A 22612-nucleotide genomic window follows, 5' to 3' on the forward strand; every position below is an offset into this window, starting at 1 on the left:
GCGCCTCGCAGGTCACGGAAATCAGCGGCATTTGAACCCAACCAACTATCAGAACGTCAAAACTTTATCCATTTATCCATTTCAATGTTGCTTAGCATGTCAGGTTAAATCAACTAAACATTGTATACTTTCTGCGGCCCGAGAAGTTTTTATCCCATACACAAAAAACTCCAACGTTGCAGGGTATCACCCAGAGATGATCTCTTCACGAAACCACAATGAATCTCTCCGCGTTGCCCAACATCAGGTAGTCCACCTTGACGACTGGACTACAACAACCCTTGTTTCTGCAGGTCCAGATACACCTTCTCCGGCATGACATTGCCCTCTGCATCCTCCATTTGCACCAGCGTCCCATCATCAATCTCGTTCTTGCTTTGATCCCTCTGAATCTTCTCCCACAACTTGACCGCTTCCTCAATCGACGTGATGTCCCTAAACAAATAGGTATTCGTGATACCCAACCTCTTGAGGTTGGTGATATGATTCGTCTCGTTGAAGTGCTTGTCGAACGCGCGCCGGCCGCGGTACACGAAGTTGCCGCAGATTTCGCACGGGAACTCTTGGCCCAAGCCGTGTAACCTGTACAGCCAGAAAGGAATGGGTTTTCCGTCCCAGGCAAGCGGGAGTTTGAGGGGATTGTAGATCTTGTCCTCACCCTCTTCCTTGTCGCCCTCTTCTTCCTTATCTTGCGCCGATGTGAGGTTGTACAGGTTCTCCAGTTCCTGCTGCCGCTCACGCTCCGTCATACCCTGTCTCCGTTCCACGTTGACTCGCGTGTCGTCCCGCTCGACGTTCATGGCGCCAACGAGCTTGCGAATGCGAAATTCGCGCTCCGCAACGGCACGCTCCTTCAGTCGACGGGCGAATCTCGCACTGCTCGTTTCGCCCTCAGGGCCATCACCGTTGGTCGACCTCTGCGCGAGGTGCTCTGCGGCTTTGATATGTTTCCTTCCCGTCAGGTGTGCTTTGTAGACGTTGGCGTTCTTGAACTCCTTCTCACAGGCCTCGCACCACACAGCGTCAGGGCTGCTTAGCTTCCGGTCCGCCCCCTGTGACTTGGCCGCCGCGCCCTCCTCCCACCCAGGTACCTCGCCCTTCTCCCACGCCGTTTCGAACTCGGTTTGCCAGCTGTCAAACAGCTTGTCCAGATTCTCCAATGGCCGTGTCCGACGCATGAAGGACTCGAGGTAGCTCATCAGCTCCCCCAAGTACTTAAAGTATTGATCTGTCAGCTTGTCGGCGCGCTTGACACCGCCTTGACCAGGCTGGAACTTGTCGAACACCTCGAGATACTGCATATAGCCAAGGCGCTTCACATTAGGCAGGTTGAGGTATGCGTCGTGGCAACTGTGCAGGTCAAAGAAGCGGCCGAACGCCTCTTCGCCCGAGAACATGCTGTCGACAATGTAGGGCTGTTCGTCGCCCTTCTTCCGTGGGCGGTACCATTGCTCGGGGTTCTCGGCCTGCTCATTGGGGTACCTGGCGTGGTGCTCCTTGATGCGTGCTACCTGGCGGTAGAACTCCTCGAAGGGGTCGCCGGTGCTGATCTGGAGGATTTCTCGTGACCGCTGGCCGTCCTTGTCTTCATAGAGGGCGAGGAGTTCGGCTGATTGCTTTTGAATCTGGTCGAGGAGCTGCGATACTTCGTGGTCTCGGTTCAGGCGATCGCGGATCTGGAGAGATGTGCAGTGGTCAGCATGATTCTTGGATGCTTCAGGCTCAAGCATTAAAGTGCAAGCAGGCTTTGAAGAAAACTTACGTGCTTGGGCTCATCGCCCATTCGATCTGCGATGCCTTGTTCGAGGCGCTCAAGATCCTCGTGGAGGAACCTTTGGTCTTCGAGCAGCATTGTGTCGGTATGGTTGAGAATTGATGGAGAAAAACAAAATGCAAATGGTTCTCAAGGAATGGAAAGACAACAACAGAAAGGCAAGGACGGCGAGCTGCAAGTGAAGTTGCGACGCCTTCGATTCCTTGGCGCGCTGAGATAGAGTGCCAAGACCGTCGCGTGCGGCCGCAGCGCCGGGCCCGGACCCACTGCAGGTTGCTTGGACCCACTTCTGACCCACTGCAAACCGCAAGGCTGCCCGCCATCAACGTCAACTTTCTTCGCCTCCATCTGCGACCACACGCATTCTCCCAACCAACTATCTCTTTAACCACGACATTGTCCTCTCCAACATCAACGGCCCTCGCCGAAACTCACAGGAACCAATCACTGTCACCAAGTCAACCGCCCTTCACAATGGCCGACGGACCAGGTCTCGACCGCAAGGCCGATGAAAAGATTCAGTTCACCACCTCCAAGGAGGTGACGGTGCACCCGACCTTCGAGTCCATGGCGCTGAAAGAGTCTCTCCTTCGCGGCATCTACGCCTACGGCTATGAATCTCCCTCCGCCGTCCAGTCGCGCGCCATCGTCCAGATCTGCAAAGGCCGTGACACGATCGCTCAGGCGCAGTCGGGTACGGGCAAGACCGCCACCTTCGCCATCAGCATGTTGCAGGTCATCGACACGGCAGTCCGCGAGACTCAGGCCCTCGTCCTGTCGCCGACCCGCGAACTGGCCACCCAGATTCAAAGCGTCGTCATGGCCCTGGGAGACTACATGAACGTGCAGTGCCACGCGTGCATTGGCGGCACCAATGTGGGCGAGGATATCCGCAAGCTCGATTACGGCCAGCACATCGTCTCGGGTACTCCCGGTCGCGTGGCCGACATGATTCGGCGCCGCCACCTCCGCACGCGCCACATCAAGATGCTCGTCCTCGACGAAGCCGACGAGCTTCTCAACCAGGGCTTCCGTGAGCAGATCTACGACGTCTACCGTTACCTCCCCCCAGCGACCCAAGTCGTCGTGGTCTCGGCTACGCTCCCCTACGACGTGCTGGATATGACCACCAAGTTCATGACCGACCCTGTGCGCATTCTCGTGAAGCGTGACGAACTTACCCTCGAAGGACTTAAGCAGTACTTCATCGCTGTCGAAAAGGAGGAGTGGAAGTTCGACACCCTTTGCGACCTCTACGATACCCTCACCATCACCCAGGCAGTCATCTTCTGCAACACCCGGCGCAAGGTCGACTGGCTGACCGACAAGATGCGCGAGGCAAATTTTACCGTCAGCAGCATGCACGGCGACATGCCGCAGAAGGAGCGCGACTCGATCATGCAGGACTTCCGCCAGGGCAACAGCCGCGTCCTCATCTCGACCGACGTCTGGGCCCGTGGTATCGACGTTCAGCAAGTCAGCCTAGTCATCAACTATGACCTGCCCAGCAACCGCGAGAACTATATCCACCGTATCGGTCGTTCGGGCCGTTTCGGTCGCAAGGGTGTTGCCATCAACTTTGTGACCAGCGAGGACGTGCGGATTCTCCGCGATATTGAGTGTATGTGCTGCTTACTCCTTTGTCGTGGATGGACTCTTACTGACTTTGGCGATGCAGTGTACTATTCAACCCAAATTGATGAGATGCCGATGAACGTGGCCGACCTCATCTCGTAAACTTGCTCTGGATTTGCGGGACAGTAGCAATGAGTCCAGGCCAGAAAACGAACAGACGTAAACCAAGTCAACAAGTCAGGGAAAAAATGCCTGATGGCACGTCCGGCTGTACATACACCCGTACCTGCTCTACATCAAAGGAAGCATGACCCAAGAGTAGGCCGTGGTGTGTATGTACAGCCGAGGCGAAGTGGGAGGAAAGGGGGTCCATGGTCTTGAATGGTAAGCATTGATTTCCCTGCACGAATGTCCTCTCAGCTTTGCTCTCAACTTATCGGTTGCTAACGCCCTACCTATAGACCCAGTGTTCATCTCAGATTGTATGTTTACCGTAATGGGGAAGGGTGGGTGGTGGGGATGTGAGGGTATTACAAGGACTTGTGATTCTCAAGGCGAACGGAACTTATGGCGGAATATCAGATGTCTGGGGCATAAAAGAACATAAGAATCAGTACCGGTACCTAGTCATCGGCGTGAATGGAGGCTTTCTTGACACCGTATGACATATGTACAGGATGGCCTTGTTGTTGGTTTGGGTTGTAGATACAATGGGTATCTATCTCAAACCGCTTGTTCCCAATAGACGCGGTTATGTGTTCGTGTGGTTCCCTCTCGCTGTGTCTCGGTCTTGACATGGTAGTGCGTTGCCACTGCCAATGTGTCCTGAAAATCCGTCTTTCCTATTATCCCAATATATCCCAAAGAAATCCCTGAGTCATAAATCATAAATTACAAGAATGCGTCGGGCGGCACCGAAATCCCAAATCCCAATCCCAGTCATCAACCCATTAAACAATATGCATATTACAGGAACAAAGTCGATGGGCTGTCATGACTTCATGACACAGCAAGAAGCGGAGGAACACAACCCGCTCACTCATCTGAGTAAAATACAGCACACTTCCTCGTCGCCCGGCCTCCCATCCCTAAGCAAAGGCCGCGCGAAAAGTGGTCTCATGCCAACTACACTGTCATCCTAACTGCGTCCCAGCAGTGCCGCCATGCCCGCCCTTCGGAGGAGGGGGTCTCAGCCCGTACGTCCAGACCTCCTCGTCGGCATGGGGCTGTGGACTCTGCCCCTGAAACTGCCGCGCCCCCTTTGAACCGGCGCGGGAGCGGCTGGTGGCAACCATCGAGCTTTGGTCTGACAAGATGGATGATGCCCTTTTGGTATTATCTTCTACCGCGGCGGAATGGGCTGCGGTGATGGTGGTGGTGGTTGCGGCGGCGGATAAGGTTCCTGCGCTCTGTTGAGTCACGAGGGCGTGGCTGTCGTACCCGTCGCTGTCGTCTTTGGCATCGGTGATGGCAGTAGAGCGTAGTGTGGGTGGTAATGTTAACGAGGTCGTGTCCAGGAAGTTGCGAAAGCGTGGGCGTTTGGACGGAGACGGAGGGGACCCAATCGTTGGAGGTGGTCGATAGTTGGGGAGTCCAAGATTGGCAGGGTCTCCTCCCAGGTCGGCTGTGCCTTGTCGCTGGGAATGCTGATCAGGCGAGTACCCCCAGGCCCGCGGGAACCAGCGCTTCATGAGGGGGCGCAGGGTCATGGTGCATGCGACGATGATGGATGAATCGGTCTCGATGAGGCTCCAGTAGGCGATAGACGTGACGGCGAAGGTGATGTCGGGGTCTTTGAGGGCTTGGTCGAAGGCCCAAAGGCGCACAATAGATATGACGCAGACGAAGAGCCCCAAGAACAGGATAGCGTAGAGGGCCAACTTTTGGCGGAGCGGGACGCTCATCCGTAGAACAAGCGGCAGCGGAAGGACGTACATGATGACGTCTGAGGCAATGTGGAAGCTGGTGTTCATGATGAAGTCCTTGACAGGTCGGCACTCGGCATCAGGGGGACGAGGAAGAGTCCAATATGCATTAAGCGGTCGACAGGCAGTGAAGAGACCATACAGCCCCCATGCGGCGGCGAGTACGACGAGAACGAGCAATACCCAGATGACATAGCTCGAATGACGAAAGCGGAGAAGTCTCAGGTACAATAGGCATATCGACACCTTGATGAGTGCCAATGATCCAACATATAAAATGCTGCCAGCGAACTCGGCCTGTAGACGAGAGGGGATAGGGTCAGACTGTGTTTTGGTGGACTCCTCAGGGCCCTAAATAAATGAATTGCCCTCACCTTCTTCATGGGCACAATATTCTCCAGGGGAACATCAAGCAAGTGCCGTCCAACACCATACACGACTTCTACTCAAGTTGAGAAGATCAGTCAGTATCCACCTTGGGTCTCATATTGTTGTACAGAACCGAGATAGACAACGGCAGGGTCAATGACGTACGGAGGATGGTGGTGCTCGTCATGCCAGCCGAGAAGACAAGGGATGCGACGACCAGCCAGTCTTCCACAGCCATGCCGTGCTGGAGCAGGCCGAGGCGGGCATACATGCGGAGGCCCACAAAGACAGCCGCGAGGGACCACCATACGACGGCAGCAACGAGAATATGAGTCTGATGAGAGTCGCTCGGGTCGGACACCAGGCCACCGGGCCCTGGCGGACCTGGCGGGCCATGCTCCGGTGGTGACATGGCCGGTCCGGAGTCGAAGTTATCACGTTTTCAGCAATTTCGTGGATTGGTGAAGGAAGCGACTTGACGTTACTTCCGCCGATGGACGTCGAGCCACTAGGATGGGCTTCGGCATTCGAATGACCCCGTGAGTCTAGATGGTCTGGAGATCTCGATGTCGCATGGAGGGGGCAAACACATGGATGAGGAATAGTTAACTCGCGGAGATGAGGCAAGGTCAGGTCCCAGGGGTGAGAGACAGATCCATGAAGCGGACCTGAAGGTGGTCAGGCCAGGCCAAGACACCGACAAAGGGTGATTGCGGTAACTCGGCCAGGATGTATGTAGTTCACTAATTCATTCCCATGGGAAGAGGCAGGGGGCGAACTACGTCTTTCGCAGAAGCAGAGCCAGAGGGTTGGTCCGGAGATGCGCCAGATGGATAGAGTCTGCTCTTTTAGTGGGCCACGCGGGTGCATTATTAGCGTTGATGTTAGCTAACTCCTGCATCAGTCCCCGGGTTCCTGGTATCTACCAGGTATGAATCCGAGGCCTCGATGGGAAAACACCCCAACGCCCAGAATCCTGCGGGTCCACCGCAGAGTCATCAGCTGGATATGTGGGCATGGAATGCCAGCTTTCGGGGCTGGCCGGACGAAAGTAACTATCATTAGCACCGTCTCTAAGTCCACTCATGAACACAACTCCTGTGTGCATTACAGGATGCATCCATTCCCTATTCCCAAAATTTTCCGCTTGTTGGTCTTGCAGACTCTGTGGCCGTGGTCCGGTCCCTTGGGTCGGGGGCGGTGGAAAACATCCAGGGGGAATGAGCTGAGATGCGAGGGATGAACTGCATGTTGGGAATGAATAACGGCTGCACTAGCGGGTGTAGTCTGTCATCGTCGGCTGATGGCCGCGCAAGGGGATTTCAGCTGTCCGCCAGTTTGGGGGCTGTCTAGAAAACACGTGGGAGCAGGGAACCTGCAAGAACCTGAGGTCTGGTGATTGGAGAGACTGCCTAGCGCGCACACTACAGGGCACTCCGTCCTCTTTTAACACAGGCAAATCCCGGTGTCAGCCACAGGAGCCGGACCGCAGTCCCCCAGACTCTTTTCCCAAGGAGAATCAAAAGACGAGGTTTCCACGTCTATCACCCTCTTCCCGCCCTCTGCTCTTCTTGTTGGTGCGAGTCTCAGGTACGAATGCTTGCCAGTCTTCGAGGAGGGAGAAACTCCCGTCCGGGACTCACAGGGAGAATAGCACTAGGGTGGTCCAGGATGGAAGCCAGACAGTTTTCGAGAACCTGGAAACAACCTGGAAATTCATGTCGCGACATGCAAGCAAAAACCGGTCCATCAAGTGAATGGATGAATGGCAAGCTGCAAGTCATCGCGTGCTTGTCACCTTTCGGATGGCCGTCTGCGCCCCTGTCCCGATGCGCCAAGCCGGAAAGATCGCGATTCAAAGTCTTGGCAGCGGCGGGAGATGCGCCTCTGGGGCCGATTCGCTGCCGATTCGCTACCGGTTTGCCGGAGCAGCGAAGGGCCGAGCGGGCTGCCGCTGTCTCCCGATCACGCTTCGTGTTGCTGATCTATTGCCTGGGAGTCACAGTTATTTTTGTGACGTCGAGAGGGGACACGAAACAGGCACGGCAAAACGGGCCGGATTCACAAGTAACGATGGGGACTGGAACGGAATCGAAGAAACGGTGGGCTGACAGAGCTCATATTCGGACGACGGTCAGAGGAGAGGAGGAGATAATACTACATGAATCATCGGCGGTGAGAATTTGCCATCATACACTGCCATGAATGTCTGCTGTTGAGCGCTTGATCAGTGAGACCGAATACCACATAGAAGAGTCGAGACCGGAGGTATGAGGGCAATCTTGGAACACGTCCAGACGATCTCGTTGTACACGTCAAACATATAATGAAGGCCTCGATCGCTCATGTTGTACCTATCTTCCCTCTTTTCTCCAGGCTCTTCTTTAGGCCACATAAATCCTCTCCATGCCACCCATGGAAACCACAACTTGAACCAAACACTCCTCTTAATCATCTCTAACCGCTGGTTCTCCTGAAACTCATCAAGACACCATGGAGACCACCCACGAACAAGCAGACCCCGTCGCCAAAGGCGTCATCGCCACAGCCAAGCAGTCCTGGCACGACCTCTTCACCTTCAAACAACGGATCGTCGTCGCCACTGGACCTCATGGCGAAGCCCTAGCCACGGAATGGGCTCGTCCAGCACCTCTGCAGAACCCCATCCGCCAGCTGGCCACACTCACGCCGCGGGCATGGCTCTTCTTCCTCGTCGGCCTGGCCGCCTGGACGGCAGACGCATTCGACTTCCATGCACTTGCCATCCAGCAAGTTGTCCTGGCGGAGTACTATTCCACGACGAAGACGAAGTTGTCCACAGCAATCACATTGACGCTGTTGCTGCGCTCGGTTGGCGCCGCTGGGTTCGGCCTGGCGGGGGATCGGTTTGGTCGCAAGTGGCCCATGGTGATTAACATGTGGGTGTTGGGGCTGCTGCAAATCGCGACTATTTACAGTCAGACCTTGGGCCAGTTCCTGGCTGTGAGGTCGTTGTCTGGCTTGTTTATGGGCGGAGTCTACGGTAACGCCATCGCCATGGCGCTTGAAAACGTTCCGGCCGACGCCCGTGGCATCGTCTCAGGAATTTTGCAGCAAGGTTACGCACTGGGGTACATCTTTGCGTCAGCGGCCATTCTGGGAATCAACGGGAACAGCGGTCGATCTGATGGCTGGAAGGCAATCTTCTGGATCGCTACTAGTCTGTCGATGGGTGTAGGCATCGTGCGCTGCCTGTTCCCCGAGTCGAAGCAGTTCATCGAGGCCAGGAAGGCCCGCAAGGCGCGCAGGGAAGTCAAGTCTGCGTCCAGCAGCATTTCTGGCTCGGGATCCGAGTCCGCGCCGACCATCTCCTTCTGGGCCGAGACAAAGGAAATGCTCGCCAGAGAGTGGAAGATGTGTCTGTACTGCATCATCCTCATGACTTGGTTTAACTGTGAGTGACAAACCTCAAAAAATTGCGTCCCTCACACCCATCTCTAACTCCTTCCAGATTATAGCCACTCCTCCCAAGATGGCTACACCACCTTCCTCCTCGTCCACAAGCTTCTCCCGCGCACTTCCGCCACTCGCGCTAGCATCATCATGACCACCGGCGCCTTCATCGGAGGCACCACCTTGGGCTACCTCTCTCAATGGTTCGGCCGCCGCCGGACCATCATCGTGGCCTCACTGACCAGCGCTGCCTTGATCCCATTCTGGATCCTCCCAACCTCGGAGCCCGCCTTGGCCGCGGGCGCTTTTCTCATACAATTCTGCGTGCAGGGCACTTGGGGCGTGGTTCCCATTCATCTGACCGAGTTGGCGCCGAGGGGGTTCCGTGCCTTGTTCCCCGGACTGACATATCAATTGGGAAATATGCTGGCGGCGCCGGCCGCCCAGATGGTGAATGCCGTTGCGGAAAAGCATTTCGTCACGGTGGAGGAGGGGGGTCAGACACGGAGAGTGGAGGCGTATGGCCCGACAATGGCGGTTGCGACGGCGATCGTTGCGCTGGGCATCTCGGTGACGGCAGCGCTTGGGCCCGAGAGAAGGGGACGAGAGTTTGAGAAAGATGGCGTGGTTGGTGTGCACGAAGCGAGAAGTGGGGGAGAGGGGGAGAAGGACTTGGAAAAGGGTGAGGTCGGTGGTTCGGAGGAGTCGACGACTGAGCGGTGCTAGGTGCGTGGAAAGAAGAAGGACACGGGAAGAGGGGAGATGTATGAGAATCGTCAGGCTTATTAAGATCTCTTTTGACAATGTATAATAACTTAACACGAGAAGTAGATCAACGGATAGAACAAAATAAATCGGTGTTTTCTTCTGACTTCCTTGACTCAGACCTCCATACTTCATCATAAACACAACATTCCTCTCAGGTCCTTCAAGAACATCTCCACCATCTCTGCCGCGTTGTCCTTTGTGATCACATACTCCTTCTTTCCATGATAGCCCCTCGTGCGGACTCGCTCCACTCGAGGTTGTAGCGCGAGCCATGTCGCCAACAAAATCCCCTCAACATCCCATGCCACCCGGTCCGATGGGGCGTCTTCGAACACATCCTTCTGGCTGGCAAGATGGACCTCGTTGCGCTCGAACGCCTGCTCGTACTTCTCGACCCACCCGTACCATGCTTCAATCCAGGCCGTCGAGTAGTTTGCCTCCAGAAAATCGTCGTCTACAGGCCCGACTTCGCTGGGATTTCCAGGCCAATCCGCGTCCCACCACAGAAAATTGGTGTGGTAATCGTCCGCGACATAGATCCGGTATCCCGGGATTGCCGAAGGAGTCGAATGGGCGTCAGATTGGGGGGGGGGGATTCGAAACCAGAAGGCTTCCCCTGAGAGTCCTCAGGATTGCGTGACCGAGACTCGGGATCCGACGGCTTCTCATCTGGTGATGGTTCGGCGTTTTCATGACTGGTTGGGACGGAAGTCGCGGCTGTCTTGTCGGACAGGCGGATTGAAACAGGACCTTGGGCACTGAGCTCGACCACCAGACCGTAGGGGGTTTGGAGGGTAAACCGATAGTCATGATTTAATGATCTCCCAAGTAGAGCAAACGTCTCGAGAGGGAATAGTGATTTGGCCATTGCCATCGACGTTCTGATGAACCAGAGAGTGAGTGATAACAATGGGATGGGGAATCACAAAGTTTGGGCTGTTCTAAACAGAGGTCAATTCTGTGATCGAAGACGATATGATGAACAGGTCATCCGAGATTGAAACATGTTCGAGAGCGGAATGAAGAATTGCCAGGTACCTGAGGTGGTAATAACATAAGGCCAAGAAGTGTTGGCCTCACGCACAGCCTCGCTGCGGTGCTTGGCCCACGGCTACTAAGCAGACCGTGGCAGAGGAACGGTGGCATGCAGGAGAGGTCGTGATTGCATTCGACTCGGGATATAGAGGGTCGTGTGCTTGGGATTCCTAATAAGCACCAACCCATAACTGCCTGTCGAAAAATTCTGCTTCCATGATGGCAAACACATGAGGTACTCGACCACAATGATCAATTCAGTATGGTCATTGCCATGAATAATTAGGTAGCTGACGCAGCAGGAACAACGAGTCCCTTCTATTGTTACCGTTCAACACATGCGCTCCAGATACAGAGGTTAGCTCTCCAGATATGAACTCACATATTTGTGTCTCAATTCAGCCTCATCAATCTAATATGATTGCCAGCTCACCGCCTCGCCACTTATCGTAGCGGATACTTCCACATGGCGTAGAAGATGCGATACCCGCCGAGTTGTTGATGCTTGTAGCCGTGGGTCGGATAGATATATTATCGATCACCTGAGGCGCTCCATACCTAGACCAAGAAAACCATGAGTGGCTATGAAAAAAACTTCCGAACTCCCCAATCCCTTGAACATGACGGCATGTCGTCAAAGATGCGGCTGATGGCAGATAGTAATAGTATGATTTACTAAGGACTCACGACAGCGTCTTGAACAATCCATGGCTAGTGTAAATGGAAATTCAGGGGAATGTGACCAGGTGTTCGCACAGTAATTACATACGATGCCCGTAGAAATGTAATGCGCCACGATCCGAAGAAGCAACAATGAACCAAGAGTGGTGAAGGAGACAACCCCCAGAATCCATCCCTGAGAGGATGTGATTCGCCAAGGCAGTTTCATGCGCAGTTCCAGCCTGTCACGGCCCGGAAGCAAGCCTTTTCAGAACCTCCAAACATCGGCCAGGGACCACGGACTCTCGGCCAACCGGAACAATTCCATACTGGCGTTGAGCCGCAACCCTGGGAAAAACCTTCGGGAGGTTCTCTTCATGGAGTCCTTGCGGCTGCAATGCGGTGAACTGTCCCCGACATGCTGTTTCTGGCCGGGGGGTTCAAGGCTTCAGGGCTGATGAGGCATAAATATCTGACCCCTTCACCACCCGGGGATGTGAGCTAGGTTATGCATCTTCTATGAACTTTTTACGAATAGTGGCCGAGACCCATGGCTGGGATCATGTCGTCATAGACACAGGTACGTCACTTTATGGTCTATTCCTAGTCCAGGAACAGCAACTAGGCTGGGACCTTGTACCATTATTACATACCATATTATCTACGAGACAAGACATACGAACCTCCCTAATATCTGACTGACACCAGCGTCATCTCCACCTCACGAGGTATTAATCTGTCTAGCAAAGCCTCGAGACAACAAAGAGTATAGGGCGAGAGACTGATATTACACGCCAAGAGTACCAATAATATTGCTTGGGAATCTAGGTCGTGTCTCGAGTTTGACAGTCAGATTAAAGTAATTATATGAGTAAAACGCGAATTAATAGTGATACAGGTACTAATATATCGAGCAGTAATGACAGCTCGACCCTCACTGTCGCATATGACCAATGCCCATATCCAACTCTAGCAGTGAGGGACTGAGTATTCTAGCCTCTCAGAAGTCAAACATAGAAAGAGAAGAAACATGACAGGAAATGAAATGATCAGTAGGGTTGCTGCCCCTGGTTTTGACAGTTGTTCCGAGGTCGCCGGCCAGGGTGGACCCGATGCTCCAAGTGGTGGTCAAAGTTCTCATGATTTGTTGGCGCTGTAGGTTGGAGGAACTGGTCTTGCTGCTGATATTGATCGTAGGTCTGTTGGTGCTGCTGTTGATTGAAGAAAGGCGTCATCTCTGGATAGAAAGTGCTCTCATTGTTTGGGACAGCTTGCGCCGGTGAGTAACTGGCCGGGAATTCCCAAGGGACGAGCCCGTTGTACACACTCTGAGGGTGTTGTTGCTCTGTTGATCTGTTGTCTAGCAGTGGTAGTGGGAGTGCTGGAGGGGGTAGGGCCTCAGCGTTGAACATTTGCTGGTGGGTTGGCGAGTGGTTTTGGTCCCCGATCTCCAAAGATGATTGTTGAGGCATCCTAAGGCCTCCAAAGGATGTCTCAACTGCAGAGGGGAACAACTGTCCTTCAGTAGAGCTGCTGCTGGGCTCCGCTGCAAGTAATATGTTGCCATCGTTGGACAAGCTTGGTGTATTCTTCATATCATGGGGCGCAGGAGCGAGGGCGGGGAGAGCCTGGGGCTGAGTGGTAGTAGAGGAAGTCAGGAAGGACGGTCTCGTGCGTCTTTCTCCTGGCTTTGGTTGCCCCTTGGCTCTCGGAGGCGCATGTCTCTTTTGCTTGACTTGGTCTCGGAACTCTCTGAGACTCTGCGAACCTGCGTCGTCATATATTTTGAAGATGTGGCGAACGAGTTCCCAGAGTTCCTCGGTCACGTTGCCTTTGAGCGTTTGGTTCAAAAAGTCAACCACTTGTTCTTGAGCTTTCTTTTTCGTATTTTGTTGGATGTCCTCGATGTCAGCGTATTCGGCCATGGGCCTTGGTTCCCATTCTGCAGCAGAAAATGGTGAGATGGCGTCTAGAGAGAGTCATGAGGGTGATTCAGTTTGTCTCACCCGAAGGCGGAAAGTCGCCAGTGCCCTCGTCAATCAGCCCGAGGAAGTTGCAAAGCTTATCCCATGTGTTGAGTTTCGTGTCACCTTTTCGGTCGATCAAGGCATTTTGATGATTCCTGAGAACTCCAAACCGAGGAGCTAGACGGTCCGGTCGGGGTCGCTCCCCGCATCGTCGGTTCATCATTTGATCGGACTGATGAGCGTTCCATCGGTCTTCGGAATCGAACTCTTGCCAACATCTCTCGCTTGAAAACCAAGAGGCATTGGTGAGCAAAGCTTTCTTAGGTACCGAACCCGGATCAACAATCGAATCTCACTCACCAGCAATACTTCAAGAGATGATGATTCCTAATATGGTCCCTGAAGTACCACCAACATCAGAATTGTCAACGTGTTGATCAAGAAAGTCTCACAACAGGATCACGAAGATACTAACTTGACTTTGTTCAAGTCTGGAAACTTTCCGTCGCAAGAATAATGCTGGTAGCAATCGAAGTATCGGGGGTCGAAGCTGCGGAACGGACACATCAACGCTTTCTTTTGTGCGTTGTTTTGGACATCAACCTCCACAACGTCACTATCATCGTCATCGTCATCGTTGCCATTGTGATGGAGATTGCCATTCTTGTCTTGTCCACTATTGTCATTGCGTCTTGGTTGATGACCATCGCCACCGTTGGAGGACGAGTCTCCAGAACGTTCTCGGTTATGGTGTTGTCCACCGCGGGAATGACCAGCATGTGTGATATGTGACGGAGGCGGTTTCGGGCGGTAGGCAAGGACAGTCAGGATGCGGTTTTCGAGAACGTCATCTGGGAGAGATCGTGGGACGCGGTCGTCGTTCCGCTGACCGTCCTGATCGGTCTTCTTGTGTCAGAAATCATCACATGGCGAAGGACCCTAAATGGCAGGGCGCAAACTCACATGCGTTGGAGCATTGCAACATAAAGCCTGAGGTTGAGGTCCTGAGACAGTAGTATTATCAGTGGTAGGGCCCCCGGCGTCAGCCTGAGTTGAAAGACTGAAACGCGCGTCCATTTTTGTTGAAGGCGGTGATCTGGCGCACTGGTAGAGCTTCGGACAGATCCAAAACGGTGCCTAGATGACAAGGATGGCCCAAAAAGACCAGTTACCATAACTCGGATGATTGCGAGGACGACTCGAGATCGCTAGGGACGCACCAGGCAGCTTATCGTCATGGCCAGACTGGCATCTTAAATAGGTAATAACTCTACACGCATATTGGCTTCTTGCGGCTCTGCTGGCCAGAAGCTTCCAGCTCCCTTACTCATATCATCAGCAGTGAGCACAGACCATCTTGGGTGGTGGGAGGTGGGGCCTGTCAAGTAATATTGTCCGGCTCTACAATTTCATACGTTTGTCCCAGAAATGTCGAATCCATAGGAGGTCCCATGTCTTGTGGAGGGCTGTGATGATATTGCAGATCCAAGCCGCGGCCAACAACCAGGCAGCTAGTGATGGCGACGCCGTAAGTGCGGTGAGGCCAGACACCACACCGTAAAGAAACCCAAAAGAAATGGCTTGAAAATACAAACATAAAGGTTCAGAGTGTGGTAATTTCAAGTATCAGGAAGCCTTAACAGAATAACCACGGAATTCTGCCGGGGGCTGGGGTCACACATTCAATCATCCATACCCCGTAGGTAGGTCGACTCAAAACATCCAGGGCACCTAGAACGTCTAGAGTATAGCTCACGGCCTAGACGGAAGATCACGAGATCTACCCACCCTCGCAAAGTTACGGAACGCGGGAAGGATGCGGCTAAGATCGAAGCCACAGACCCAGCAGTTCGGACGCTCGGGTCCTCGGGGACAGATTGGGCGCGTCACACCCTTGTGTTGAGTTTGACACCCGCCGTCCCTTGTCAGGTCTCTGCACACAATCCAACACTCAGCTGATGATTACGTTGAGTGTTGGACATCAAGTTAGCCATCGATGCCCCTTTCATTTCAGTGATTCCTAAACTGACTAGTTAGCGGCAGGAAGCCTTCCTCTTCCAGAACCATGCAGAAAAGCTAAGCCGGCATGCCGACAGAACCTGTCGTCTGCTGGATGCGCGCCACCTTCAACACTGTTGAATTCTAGCCTTCAGGTCATTTCCTGGGGGGTTACATCACAGAACAAGGCAACCACTCTAACCAAAGACGAATGACCTGAGTAGAGTCAGCCGAAGGAGGCGACTTCTTGGAGGGCTAGCACTCCATGCTGTCCTTGGGGAGAGAACCTGTTCTTTTTCGTGAAATTTCCCAATACTGTCTTGGTCGAATGGTTGGGGAGGGTATGTCAGGCCGCAGTCTGTGCGTCTATCTGGTCTTGTCGGTTAGTAGCTGGGGTGTAACAGAGTCCTTTGAGAGTCACAAGTCAATACGGAATGGAAAGGTTGCCTATAATAACATGCCACCTTGAAAATGGCTGCGACTTACACGGAAGTGGAAATTGGATGATTTTTTTCGCATACAATACATGACATGACGGTGAAGTACAATCCTGAAAGCAATAGATAGCTACCTGTCTCGTCGCGTCGGCCTCACTGCAACAACCAGGCAACCTCAAACAAACCAGGCGGCCCAGGTCAATGTGGTCGTGGTTTGGGGTCGCGGCAGAAGTGGGCCCCATCATTCATTGTTCGGCACTTGACTTGATTTGATTGGCTGACAGTTGCCTGGTTTGTCGGCTTGGCGAGGCTGCTTGCCTTGATCCACTCCACGTTGGCAGGCGCAAGACGCGGCTCTTGACTTCATCGTTCAGAACCCCACGAAACCAAGCAGACAGGAACGATATCTCGGTCCTGGGACTCACGACTCACGCTTGGCCGCCAACAACCATCATCATTCTCGGACCCTCTATTGGCGTCCTCCACTAATTTTATCAGAAATGGCGACACATGACGGCCCCAAATTACTCTGGAACCCCGAAAATGTACGGGATGTCGCCGACTCTCTCGGCATCACTCTTGCCGACGAGCCGTTACGAATTCTCGCCCAGGATGTCGAATACCGCATCGGCCAGGTCATTGTCGAGTCGCTACGATTCATGCGCGCTGCCAACCGCACCACTCTGACCGTTCAGGACGTGGCCCAGGCTCTCAAAGTGCTCGACGTCGAGCCACTGTACGGCTACGAGTCGACCCGGCCACTGAGATACGGCGAGGCCAGCCTTGGGCCAGGCCAGCCCCTCTATTACATCGATGATGAGGAGGTTGATTTCGAAAAAGTCATCAATGCACCGCTGCCCAAGGTGCCCCGTGATATGAGCTTCACAGGTATGTTCGCCCAGGCCAAAACTGCACATTCCTGACCGCTAATTCATTCATCTTCGCCTTCAACAGCCCATTGGCTTGCTGTCGAAGGCGTCCAGCCCTCAATTCCCCAAAACCCGACCAGCGCCGAGACGTCTTCCAAGGACTTGTTGCCCAAAGGCCCTGGCGCTAATCCAGCTTTGGCCGCGCTCGCCGGCAACGACAATCTGTCCTTCCGGCCGTCCGTTAAACACGTCATCAGCAAGGAACTTATCCTCTACTTCGACAAGATCCAAGCCGCCATCCTTGATGACGACCCAGATGAGGAGAAGACGAGGCTCCGCGCCGCCGCCTTGGAATCAGTTCGCTCTGATCCGGGTCTGCACCAACTGCTGCCTTACTTCGTCAACTTCATCACCAATCAAGTCACACACCACCTCGACGATCTATTCGTCCTGCGCCAGATGATGGAGCTCTCTGAGGCGGTCATCCAAAACCCCAACCTGTTCCTGGACCCCTACGCGAGCGCCCTGTCCGCGCCCGTCCTTACGTGCCTCATGTCCCGAAAACTGGGCGGCGCCCCAGGCGACGATCCAGCCGAGTCCATGCGCGAGCAGTACCGACTGCGTGAGCTGGCCGCCAGCCTGCTGGAGATGATTGCCCGCAAATACGGCGCTACTAATGCCCTGCTGCGGCCCAAGCTGACGCGGACTTGCCTCAAGCACTTTCTGGATCCGGCGCGCCCGCCAGCCGTACTGTATGGAGCGGTGCTCGGCGTGGCTGCCGCTGGTGGGCCCGAGGCTGTGCGCGTGCTGGTTCTGCCGAACCTCAAAAGCTTTGACGCAGCCGTGCTGCAGCCTCTGCGCGAGAAAGGGGAGGCACATGCCCTCGAGCTGGAGATGCTCATTGGGGGAATCATGAAGGCAATTGATCGCCTTGCTGGCTCCACGGCACTGCCGTTGGCGAACGGGGTCAATGGCGCTGACTTGACGCGTGAGGCGGAGCAGGTGACCGAGTTCCTTGGCCCGACGATCGGGCAGAGAGTTGCGAGGTTGGGGAATCATGCGCTGAACCTGGAGATTTTGGAAGTTCGGCATTTGGACTAAGTTTTGTTTTCTCATGGAGTTTGCTTTTGTGTTGAGGACCATTCATCACATGTTCTCAACTCGGCAAAACAATCGGGCTTGGAGTTATATGCTGGCGGGTTGCAAAACGGCGTTGGGGTGTATCAGATGACACGATCCGTGACCCAGGACTGGGCGTTGCATTTGATGTTGGCGTTTTGGGAACGGCGGTCTTTTTTTGCTTGGCTGGCGACAAGGGCAGCTATAATCCGGGGAGAATAGATACCACAGCGTAGCGAAGCCAGCCCATTGTCTTCCTACTCAAGAAGACCAGGCTTGATGGTCAACAACCTCTTCGGGTTGCAGTACTACTCACAATTGGTTGTACATGACATAAATGCCCAATATCCGGCCTTCCATCTTTGACCTGAAACCGTTGATTTGACATTTTATCCTTGTCCGGGGCGATCTTGCGTCCTTTTTACCAGGCAGTCAAACTAGCGCTCTCAACGCCCCCTCTCCCTTCAACCTCCCTCGGTTATCAAACTTAAAGGAACAGCACCAATCCCAACGCCGTCACCACCGAAGCACCCCAAACGTACGTCTCCGTCTTAATTACCGTCTTCTTGGCGTACCCAATCCCCAGATCAAACAGCAGGTGCCTCGTGCCGTTCAGGACGTGGAACGAGAAAGGCCAAGCGGCGAGGAACTTGAGGCTAGCCTTGGCCGCGACGGGGAGGGCACCAAAGGCGGCGGCAATCGAAGCGCTCTCGAGGTGCCAGCCGAGGTAGGGCGCGGCGAGGTAGGCGATGGAAAAGGCGTACAGCGAGCCGGACATGGCGCTGCCGGTGAAGCGGTTGAAGATGGAGCTGCCGAACCAGGTCTGGTACTTGTCGTAGATTTCGAGGTGCGGGGAGACGGGACGGCGGAGGCGCTGCTGGGCGAGGGCGGAGGCGGCCTCGGAGGCCGAGATCTTTTGCGTCTCGACGGCGGCACGGGACGGGGTCGTCGAGAGCGGCTTGGCCAGAGCAAGCTTGGCGACGTTGGTGGTGAAGAAGGTGCTGGGTTGGCCGGCCACTGGGGAGGGGAATTGTTAGTTAGCATTGTGTGTGTTGTTGGCTTGCTTGGAGTTGGTGTGGCTTGTTGACGGGTAGAGGCGGATGTTTGTTGTCTCCGTGGGGTGGTGATGGAGGGGGAGGGGAATTGGACGTACAGCGGCGCAGCGCCGTGGTCCCTGCTCGCTGGGCAATCATTGTGTCTGGCTATGCACTCGGCGGCACGGAGGAGCTTCAATGGATTCACACGGTCGACGCTGGTCGCGGATTGCGAGATTTGAGGCTCGTCGATGCGGAATCCCAAAGGCTCGCGGCAGTGGAGGTTGCACACTCGGGAATCCACGCCTCCGGAAGGAAGGTCGGCTCCTCGGCTGTTGGCGCGGTGGATGAGCCAATCATAGGCCTGGAGATTGGAAGGCTTCCGGAGGCTGCTCTGGTTGGCTGGGGGTGAGGATAACGTTCGTCACGTGAACGCCAAGACAGAGATTGGCTTGGCAGGCTTTTTGAACACCAAGTCCCACAAATTTTCGAAACTTTCTTTTCTTCCTTTTCTTCTTCAGATAGTCAACGGGTGTCCAGCTACGGCGTTGTTGCTCACCATCGGCAACGCTCTCTGGCACCGAGCACTTTGGTGTTCATGGGTGCCCGAAGAAGGATGAGATCCATCGTTAATCACTGTCGTCAGTGCATCAGTCTGGCGATTGTTTCATTTATGAGATCTACATGCCAATGAGGGTCAACAGCATTGCTGTGGGATGGCGGAAAAAACGTCACTGAGTTGGGTCGGTCGGTCGGTCGGTCGGTCGGTCGGTCAGACCGGCGGTCCAATATCCGGAGGTCCGCTAGGAATTATCTGGATCCGGGCCCGACGCCGGGTCCGGATCCGGCTACCGTAGATTCGGGGGAAGGCCCGGTGCGATGTCGGCATCGGTGTTTTGATTGACGTGTGTCTGTGTCTTGGTGTTTAATGGTGCTTTCCCGGTGGCGGTGGTGTGTAGCCGGTGGGCCTGAAGAGTTCTGCCATGGCGAACCTTGAGCACGCAATCGCCTAGCGCCCAGTGACACAACGCGGCTTTGGTGTCCGGTGACTGTGCTTCATAAGCGTCTGAAGATTGCATTTTTCGCCGCCACCAACGACATCGGGAATTATTAAGGCTTCTGTACTACGACTTTATTCTTCTCTTAAAAGAATCTCCCCTATGCCAGGGTCTTTGTGACGATCATTTTGTTGTTTCCCAGCGAGTTTCTGGTCGACCAACGACACATCTCAGGAGTTGCCATTTTAGGAAATCTTCGCCCCTGAGCTGTCCAAACAAACCCGCCCTCCACATTGCGGTTGACGCCCAAGTGAAGCACAGGTCCAAGACAAACCTCACGTTCTTTCGGGCGCTGGCGTCCGACTTGGGCCTTGTGATAATAGATTCAGAAACATCATCATTCGCCATGGATGGGCCATCCGATAGGAAACGCCTGAACAAGGCCAGCAACGACAGTGATGCTGCCAGCCAAACGTCAGAAGAGTACGGCACTACATATGTTGTGCCCGAGCAAAGGAAAATTGGCATAGCCGGCGCCGTTTTCCTCATCTTGAATAAGATGATCGGAACAGGCAGTGCGTGATCCTTCACTCCCTGACCAATGAGGCATGTCACGACTGACGAGACTCCCCAGTCTTTTCAACACCGTCCAGCATTTTTGCAGCCACCGGCTCCGTAGGAATCACACTTTTGATGTGGACAGTTGGTATGCTCTTCAACCCGCTTCCTGCCGTCAATGCACCAGCATGACTAACTCCGCCCTTCAGCCGGTCTTCTAACTCTCTCTGGGCTGGGCGTCTACCTCGAATTTGGCCTGGCCATCCCGCGCTCCGGAGGCGAGAAAAACTACCTCGAGCGCATCTTCCGGCGGCCTCGCTATCTTGCCACCAGCGTCTTTGCCGTACAGATCGTTCTCCTCGGTTTCTCCGCCGGCAACTCCCTGGCCTTTGGCCGCTACGTCCTCCTCGCTCTGGGCCACCCAATGCCCGACGGCCCGGTGCCTCGGCTGATCGGGATTGCCTGCATCACCTTCGTCGTCTTCCTGCACGCGGTGCTGCCTAAGTGGGGCCTGCGCCTCACCAACGCCTTGGGGATCTTCAAGGTGTTGGTCTTGCTGCTGATCGTCTTCTCTGGCGTTGCGGCATTGGCGGGACACCGGCTGGTCCCGGACCCGAGGAACTTTGATAACTTCTGGGGGATTGAAAAGGGGGATGGCTACGGTGGCGGCGGCGCCTACGCGTATGCCACGGCGTTGTTGCAGGTGGTGTACAGCTACAAGGGGTGGGAAAATGCCAACTACGTCATGGCGGAGTTGAAGAACCCGCAAAGGACACTCAAGATCGCCGCGCCGTTGGCGGTGGTCGGGGTTACGGCGCTATATGTCCTTGCGAATGTGGCATATTTCGCTGCCATCCCCAAGGACGAGCTCGCGCGGTCCGAGGTGATCGTTGCCGGGCTGTTTTTCAGGAACGTCTTTGGCGAGAGCGTCGCAGCGCGGAGTCTTCCAGCGTTTGTGGCGTTGAGTAACATCGGAAATGTCCTCGCCGTCAGCTTTGGTCACTCAAGGGTGAACCAGGAGCTTGCGATGGAGGGCGTGCTGCCGTGGAGCTCGTTCTGGGCCTCGAATAAGCCTTTTGGCACGCCGGCGGCTTCGGTAAGTGGGCGATTATAATTCGATACCGTACTTGGGATTTTTGACTGACAGTTGGTGTAGTTACTCCTTCATTGGATTGTAACCGTAATCGTCCTCATCGCGCCCCCGCCGGGTCCCGCTTACAACTTCGTGGTCAACCTGTATGTCTTTCCTCCCATTCTCGATCCCTTGCCTCGGCCTTCTTTATTAACACAATCTAGATACACCTACCCCGGCGCGTGGATCAACACCTTCGTTGCTGGCGGGCTCATCTACCTGCGCCTGCGTGCCTCCGAGCGGTGGTGGTCGCCCTGGCAGACGCACCTCGCTGTACCGTTTGTGTTTTTATGTCTGAACGTGTTCCTCGCCGTCACGCCCTTTGTCCCGCCTGCCGGGGAGGACTGGGACGCAGACGGGTATCCGTATTGGCTATTCCCTACAGTGGGAACAGGTGTCATAGTGCTTGGTGTGTTGTATTGGTGGGTTGCGGTAAGGGGGTGGGAGGGCGAGAAGAGGGACTTTGAAGATGAGATGGTTCAGAGTGGTTTGTTGGAGAACGTGGATGAGGAATATGCGCAGCAAAGCGTGCTGGCTGGCACGTCAAATTTGGGCAGGCGCGTTGAGGTGGAAGAAGTGACGGAACCGCTGTTACGACAGCAAGGAATCAAGGGATACGATACTATTGTTTAGATGTCGACAGATCGTATTAGATTTGAGCCTTTCCCAGTTAATTAATCTCTTACTATCCTTAGTCTATTTGCGGTTACCCTTCAGCCATAACGGGGAAACACCTGCCGCCGGACGAGATATCTGAGGCTCTCAAATCAGGTGTATAAACCAAGCGGGATATGCAGTTTCCGACCGCCTTGAGCTTTGTTCAGGTGTGTAAGGAGGTGAAACTCAACTTGTCTGGGCTTGTTCATATTGATGTGACAGATATCTGAGATTCACACATTATAGGGAGCAGATCATCATTTATGCTCGACGGAGTCAAGTCCCTCTCTGGGGGTCTTGAATGT

The 22612-nt window shown here is 54.4% G+C and overlaps 10 protein-coding genes across 10 annotated transcripts; 5 read left to right on the forward strand and 5 right to left on the reverse strand.

Moving 5' to 3' along the window:
- Window positions 1-269: 269 nt before the first annotated feature.
- On the reverse strand, window positions 270-1852 carry VTJ04DRAFT_2723 (uncharacterized protein; the record flags this gene model as incomplete). The annotated part of the gene is made up of 2 exons (XM_069360544.1): window positions 270-1676; window positions 1763-1852. 2 exons carry the CDS (start codon window positions 1850-1852, stop codon window positions 270-272), a joined length of 1497 nt encoding a protein of 498 aa, XP_069221244.1.
- A 396-nt stretch (window positions 1853-2248) lies between these two features.
- VTJ04DRAFT_2724 (uncharacterized protein) lies at window positions 2249-3511 on the forward strand (the record flags this gene model as incomplete). The annotated part of the gene is made up of 2 exons (XM_069360545.1): window positions 2249-3395; window positions 3453-3511. The coding sequence occupies 2 exons, from the start codon at window positions 2249-2251 to the stop codon at window positions 3509-3511; spliced, it is 1206 nt and encodes a 401-aa protein (XP_069221245.1).
- A 29-nt stretch (window positions 3512-3540) lies between these two features.
- VTJ04DRAFT_2725 (uncharacterized protein) lies at window positions 3541-4014 on the forward strand (the record flags this gene model as incomplete). The annotated part of the gene is made up of 4 exons (XM_069360546.1): window positions 3541-3631; window positions 3692-3733; window positions 3811-3831; window positions 3932-4014. The coding sequence occupies 4 exons, from the start codon at window positions 3541-3543 to the stop codon at window positions 4012-4014; spliced, it is 237 nt and encodes a 78-aa protein (XP_069221246.1).
- A 468-nt stretch (window positions 4015-4482) lies between these two features.
- Window positions 4483-6055, reverse strand: VTJ04DRAFT_2726 (uncharacterized protein; the record flags this gene model as incomplete). The annotated part of the gene is made up of 3 exons (XM_069360547.1): window positions 4483-5571; window positions 5649-5716; window positions 5809-6055. 3 exons carry the CDS (start codon window positions 6053-6055, stop codon window positions 4483-4485), a joined length of 1404 nt encoding a protein of 467 aa, XP_069221247.1.
- A 2081-nt stretch (window positions 6056-8136) lies between these two features.
- VTJ04DRAFT_2727 (uncharacterized protein) lies at window positions 8137-9801 on the forward strand (the record flags this gene model as incomplete). Its single annotated transcript, XM_069360548.1, has 2 exons — window positions 8137-9076; window positions 9134-9801. The coding sequence occupies 2 exons, from the start codon at window positions 8137-8139 to the stop codon at window positions 9799-9801; spliced, it is 1608 nt and encodes a 535-aa protein (XP_069221248.1).
- Window positions 9802-12587: 2786 nt separating this feature from the next.
- On the reverse strand, window positions 12588-14582 carry VTJ04DRAFT_2728 (uncharacterized protein; the record flags this gene model as incomplete). Its single annotated transcript, XM_069360549.1, has 5 exons — window positions 12588-13480; window positions 13545-13789; window positions 13866-13904; window positions 13981-14408; window positions 14469-14582. 5 exons carry the CDS (start codon window positions 14580-14582, stop codon window positions 12588-12590), a joined length of 1719 nt encoding a protein of 572 aa, XP_069221249.1.
- A 1858-nt stretch (window positions 14583-16440) lies between these two features.
- Window positions 16441-17910, forward strand: VTJ04DRAFT_2729 (uncharacterized protein; the record flags this gene model as incomplete). The annotated part of the gene is made up of 2 exons (XM_069360550.1): window positions 16441-16828; window positions 16895-17910. 2 exons carry the CDS (start codon window positions 16441-16443, stop codon window positions 17908-17910), a joined length of 1404 nt encoding a protein of 467 aa, XP_069221250.1.
- A 122-nt stretch (window positions 17911-18032) lies between these two features.
- Window positions 18033-18316, reverse strand: VTJ04DRAFT_2730 (uncharacterized protein; the record flags this gene model as incomplete). The annotated part of the gene is made up of 2 exons (XM_069360552.1): window positions 18033-18185; window positions 18245-18316. 2 exons carry the CDS (start codon window positions 18314-18316, stop codon window positions 18033-18035), a joined length of 225 nt encoding a protein of 74 aa, XP_069221251.1.
- Window positions 18317-18415: 99 nt separating this feature from the next.
- VTJ04DRAFT_2731 (uncharacterized protein) lies at window positions 18416-19121 on the reverse strand (the record flags this gene model as incomplete). Its single annotated transcript, XM_069360553.1, has 2 exons — window positions 18416-18945; window positions 19082-19121. The coding sequence occupies 2 exons, from the start codon at window positions 19119-19121 to the stop codon at window positions 18416-18418; spliced, it is 570 nt and encodes a 189-aa protein (XP_069221252.1).
- Window positions 19122-20366: 1245 nt separating this feature from the next.
- Window positions 20367-22283, forward strand: VTJ04DRAFT_2732 (uncharacterized protein; the record flags this gene model as incomplete). Its single annotated transcript, XM_069360554.1, has 5 exons — window positions 20367-20535; window positions 20595-20666; window positions 20728-21614; window positions 21675-21754; window positions 21815-22283. The coding sequence occupies 5 exons, from the start codon at window positions 20367-20369 to the stop codon at window positions 22281-22283; spliced, it is 1677 nt and encodes a 558-aa protein (XP_069221253.1).
- Between the last annotated feature and the right edge of the window lie 329 nt (window positions 22284-22612).

This window comes from Mycothermus thermophilus, assembly GCF_041956435.1.
Source record: "Mycothermus thermophilus strain CBS 625.91 unplaced genomic scaffold VTJ04scaffold_2, whole genome shotgun sequence".
Lineage (NCBI taxonomy): Eukaryota > Fungi > Ascomycota > Sordariomycetes > Sordariales > Chaetomiaceae > Mycothermus > Mycothermus thermophilus.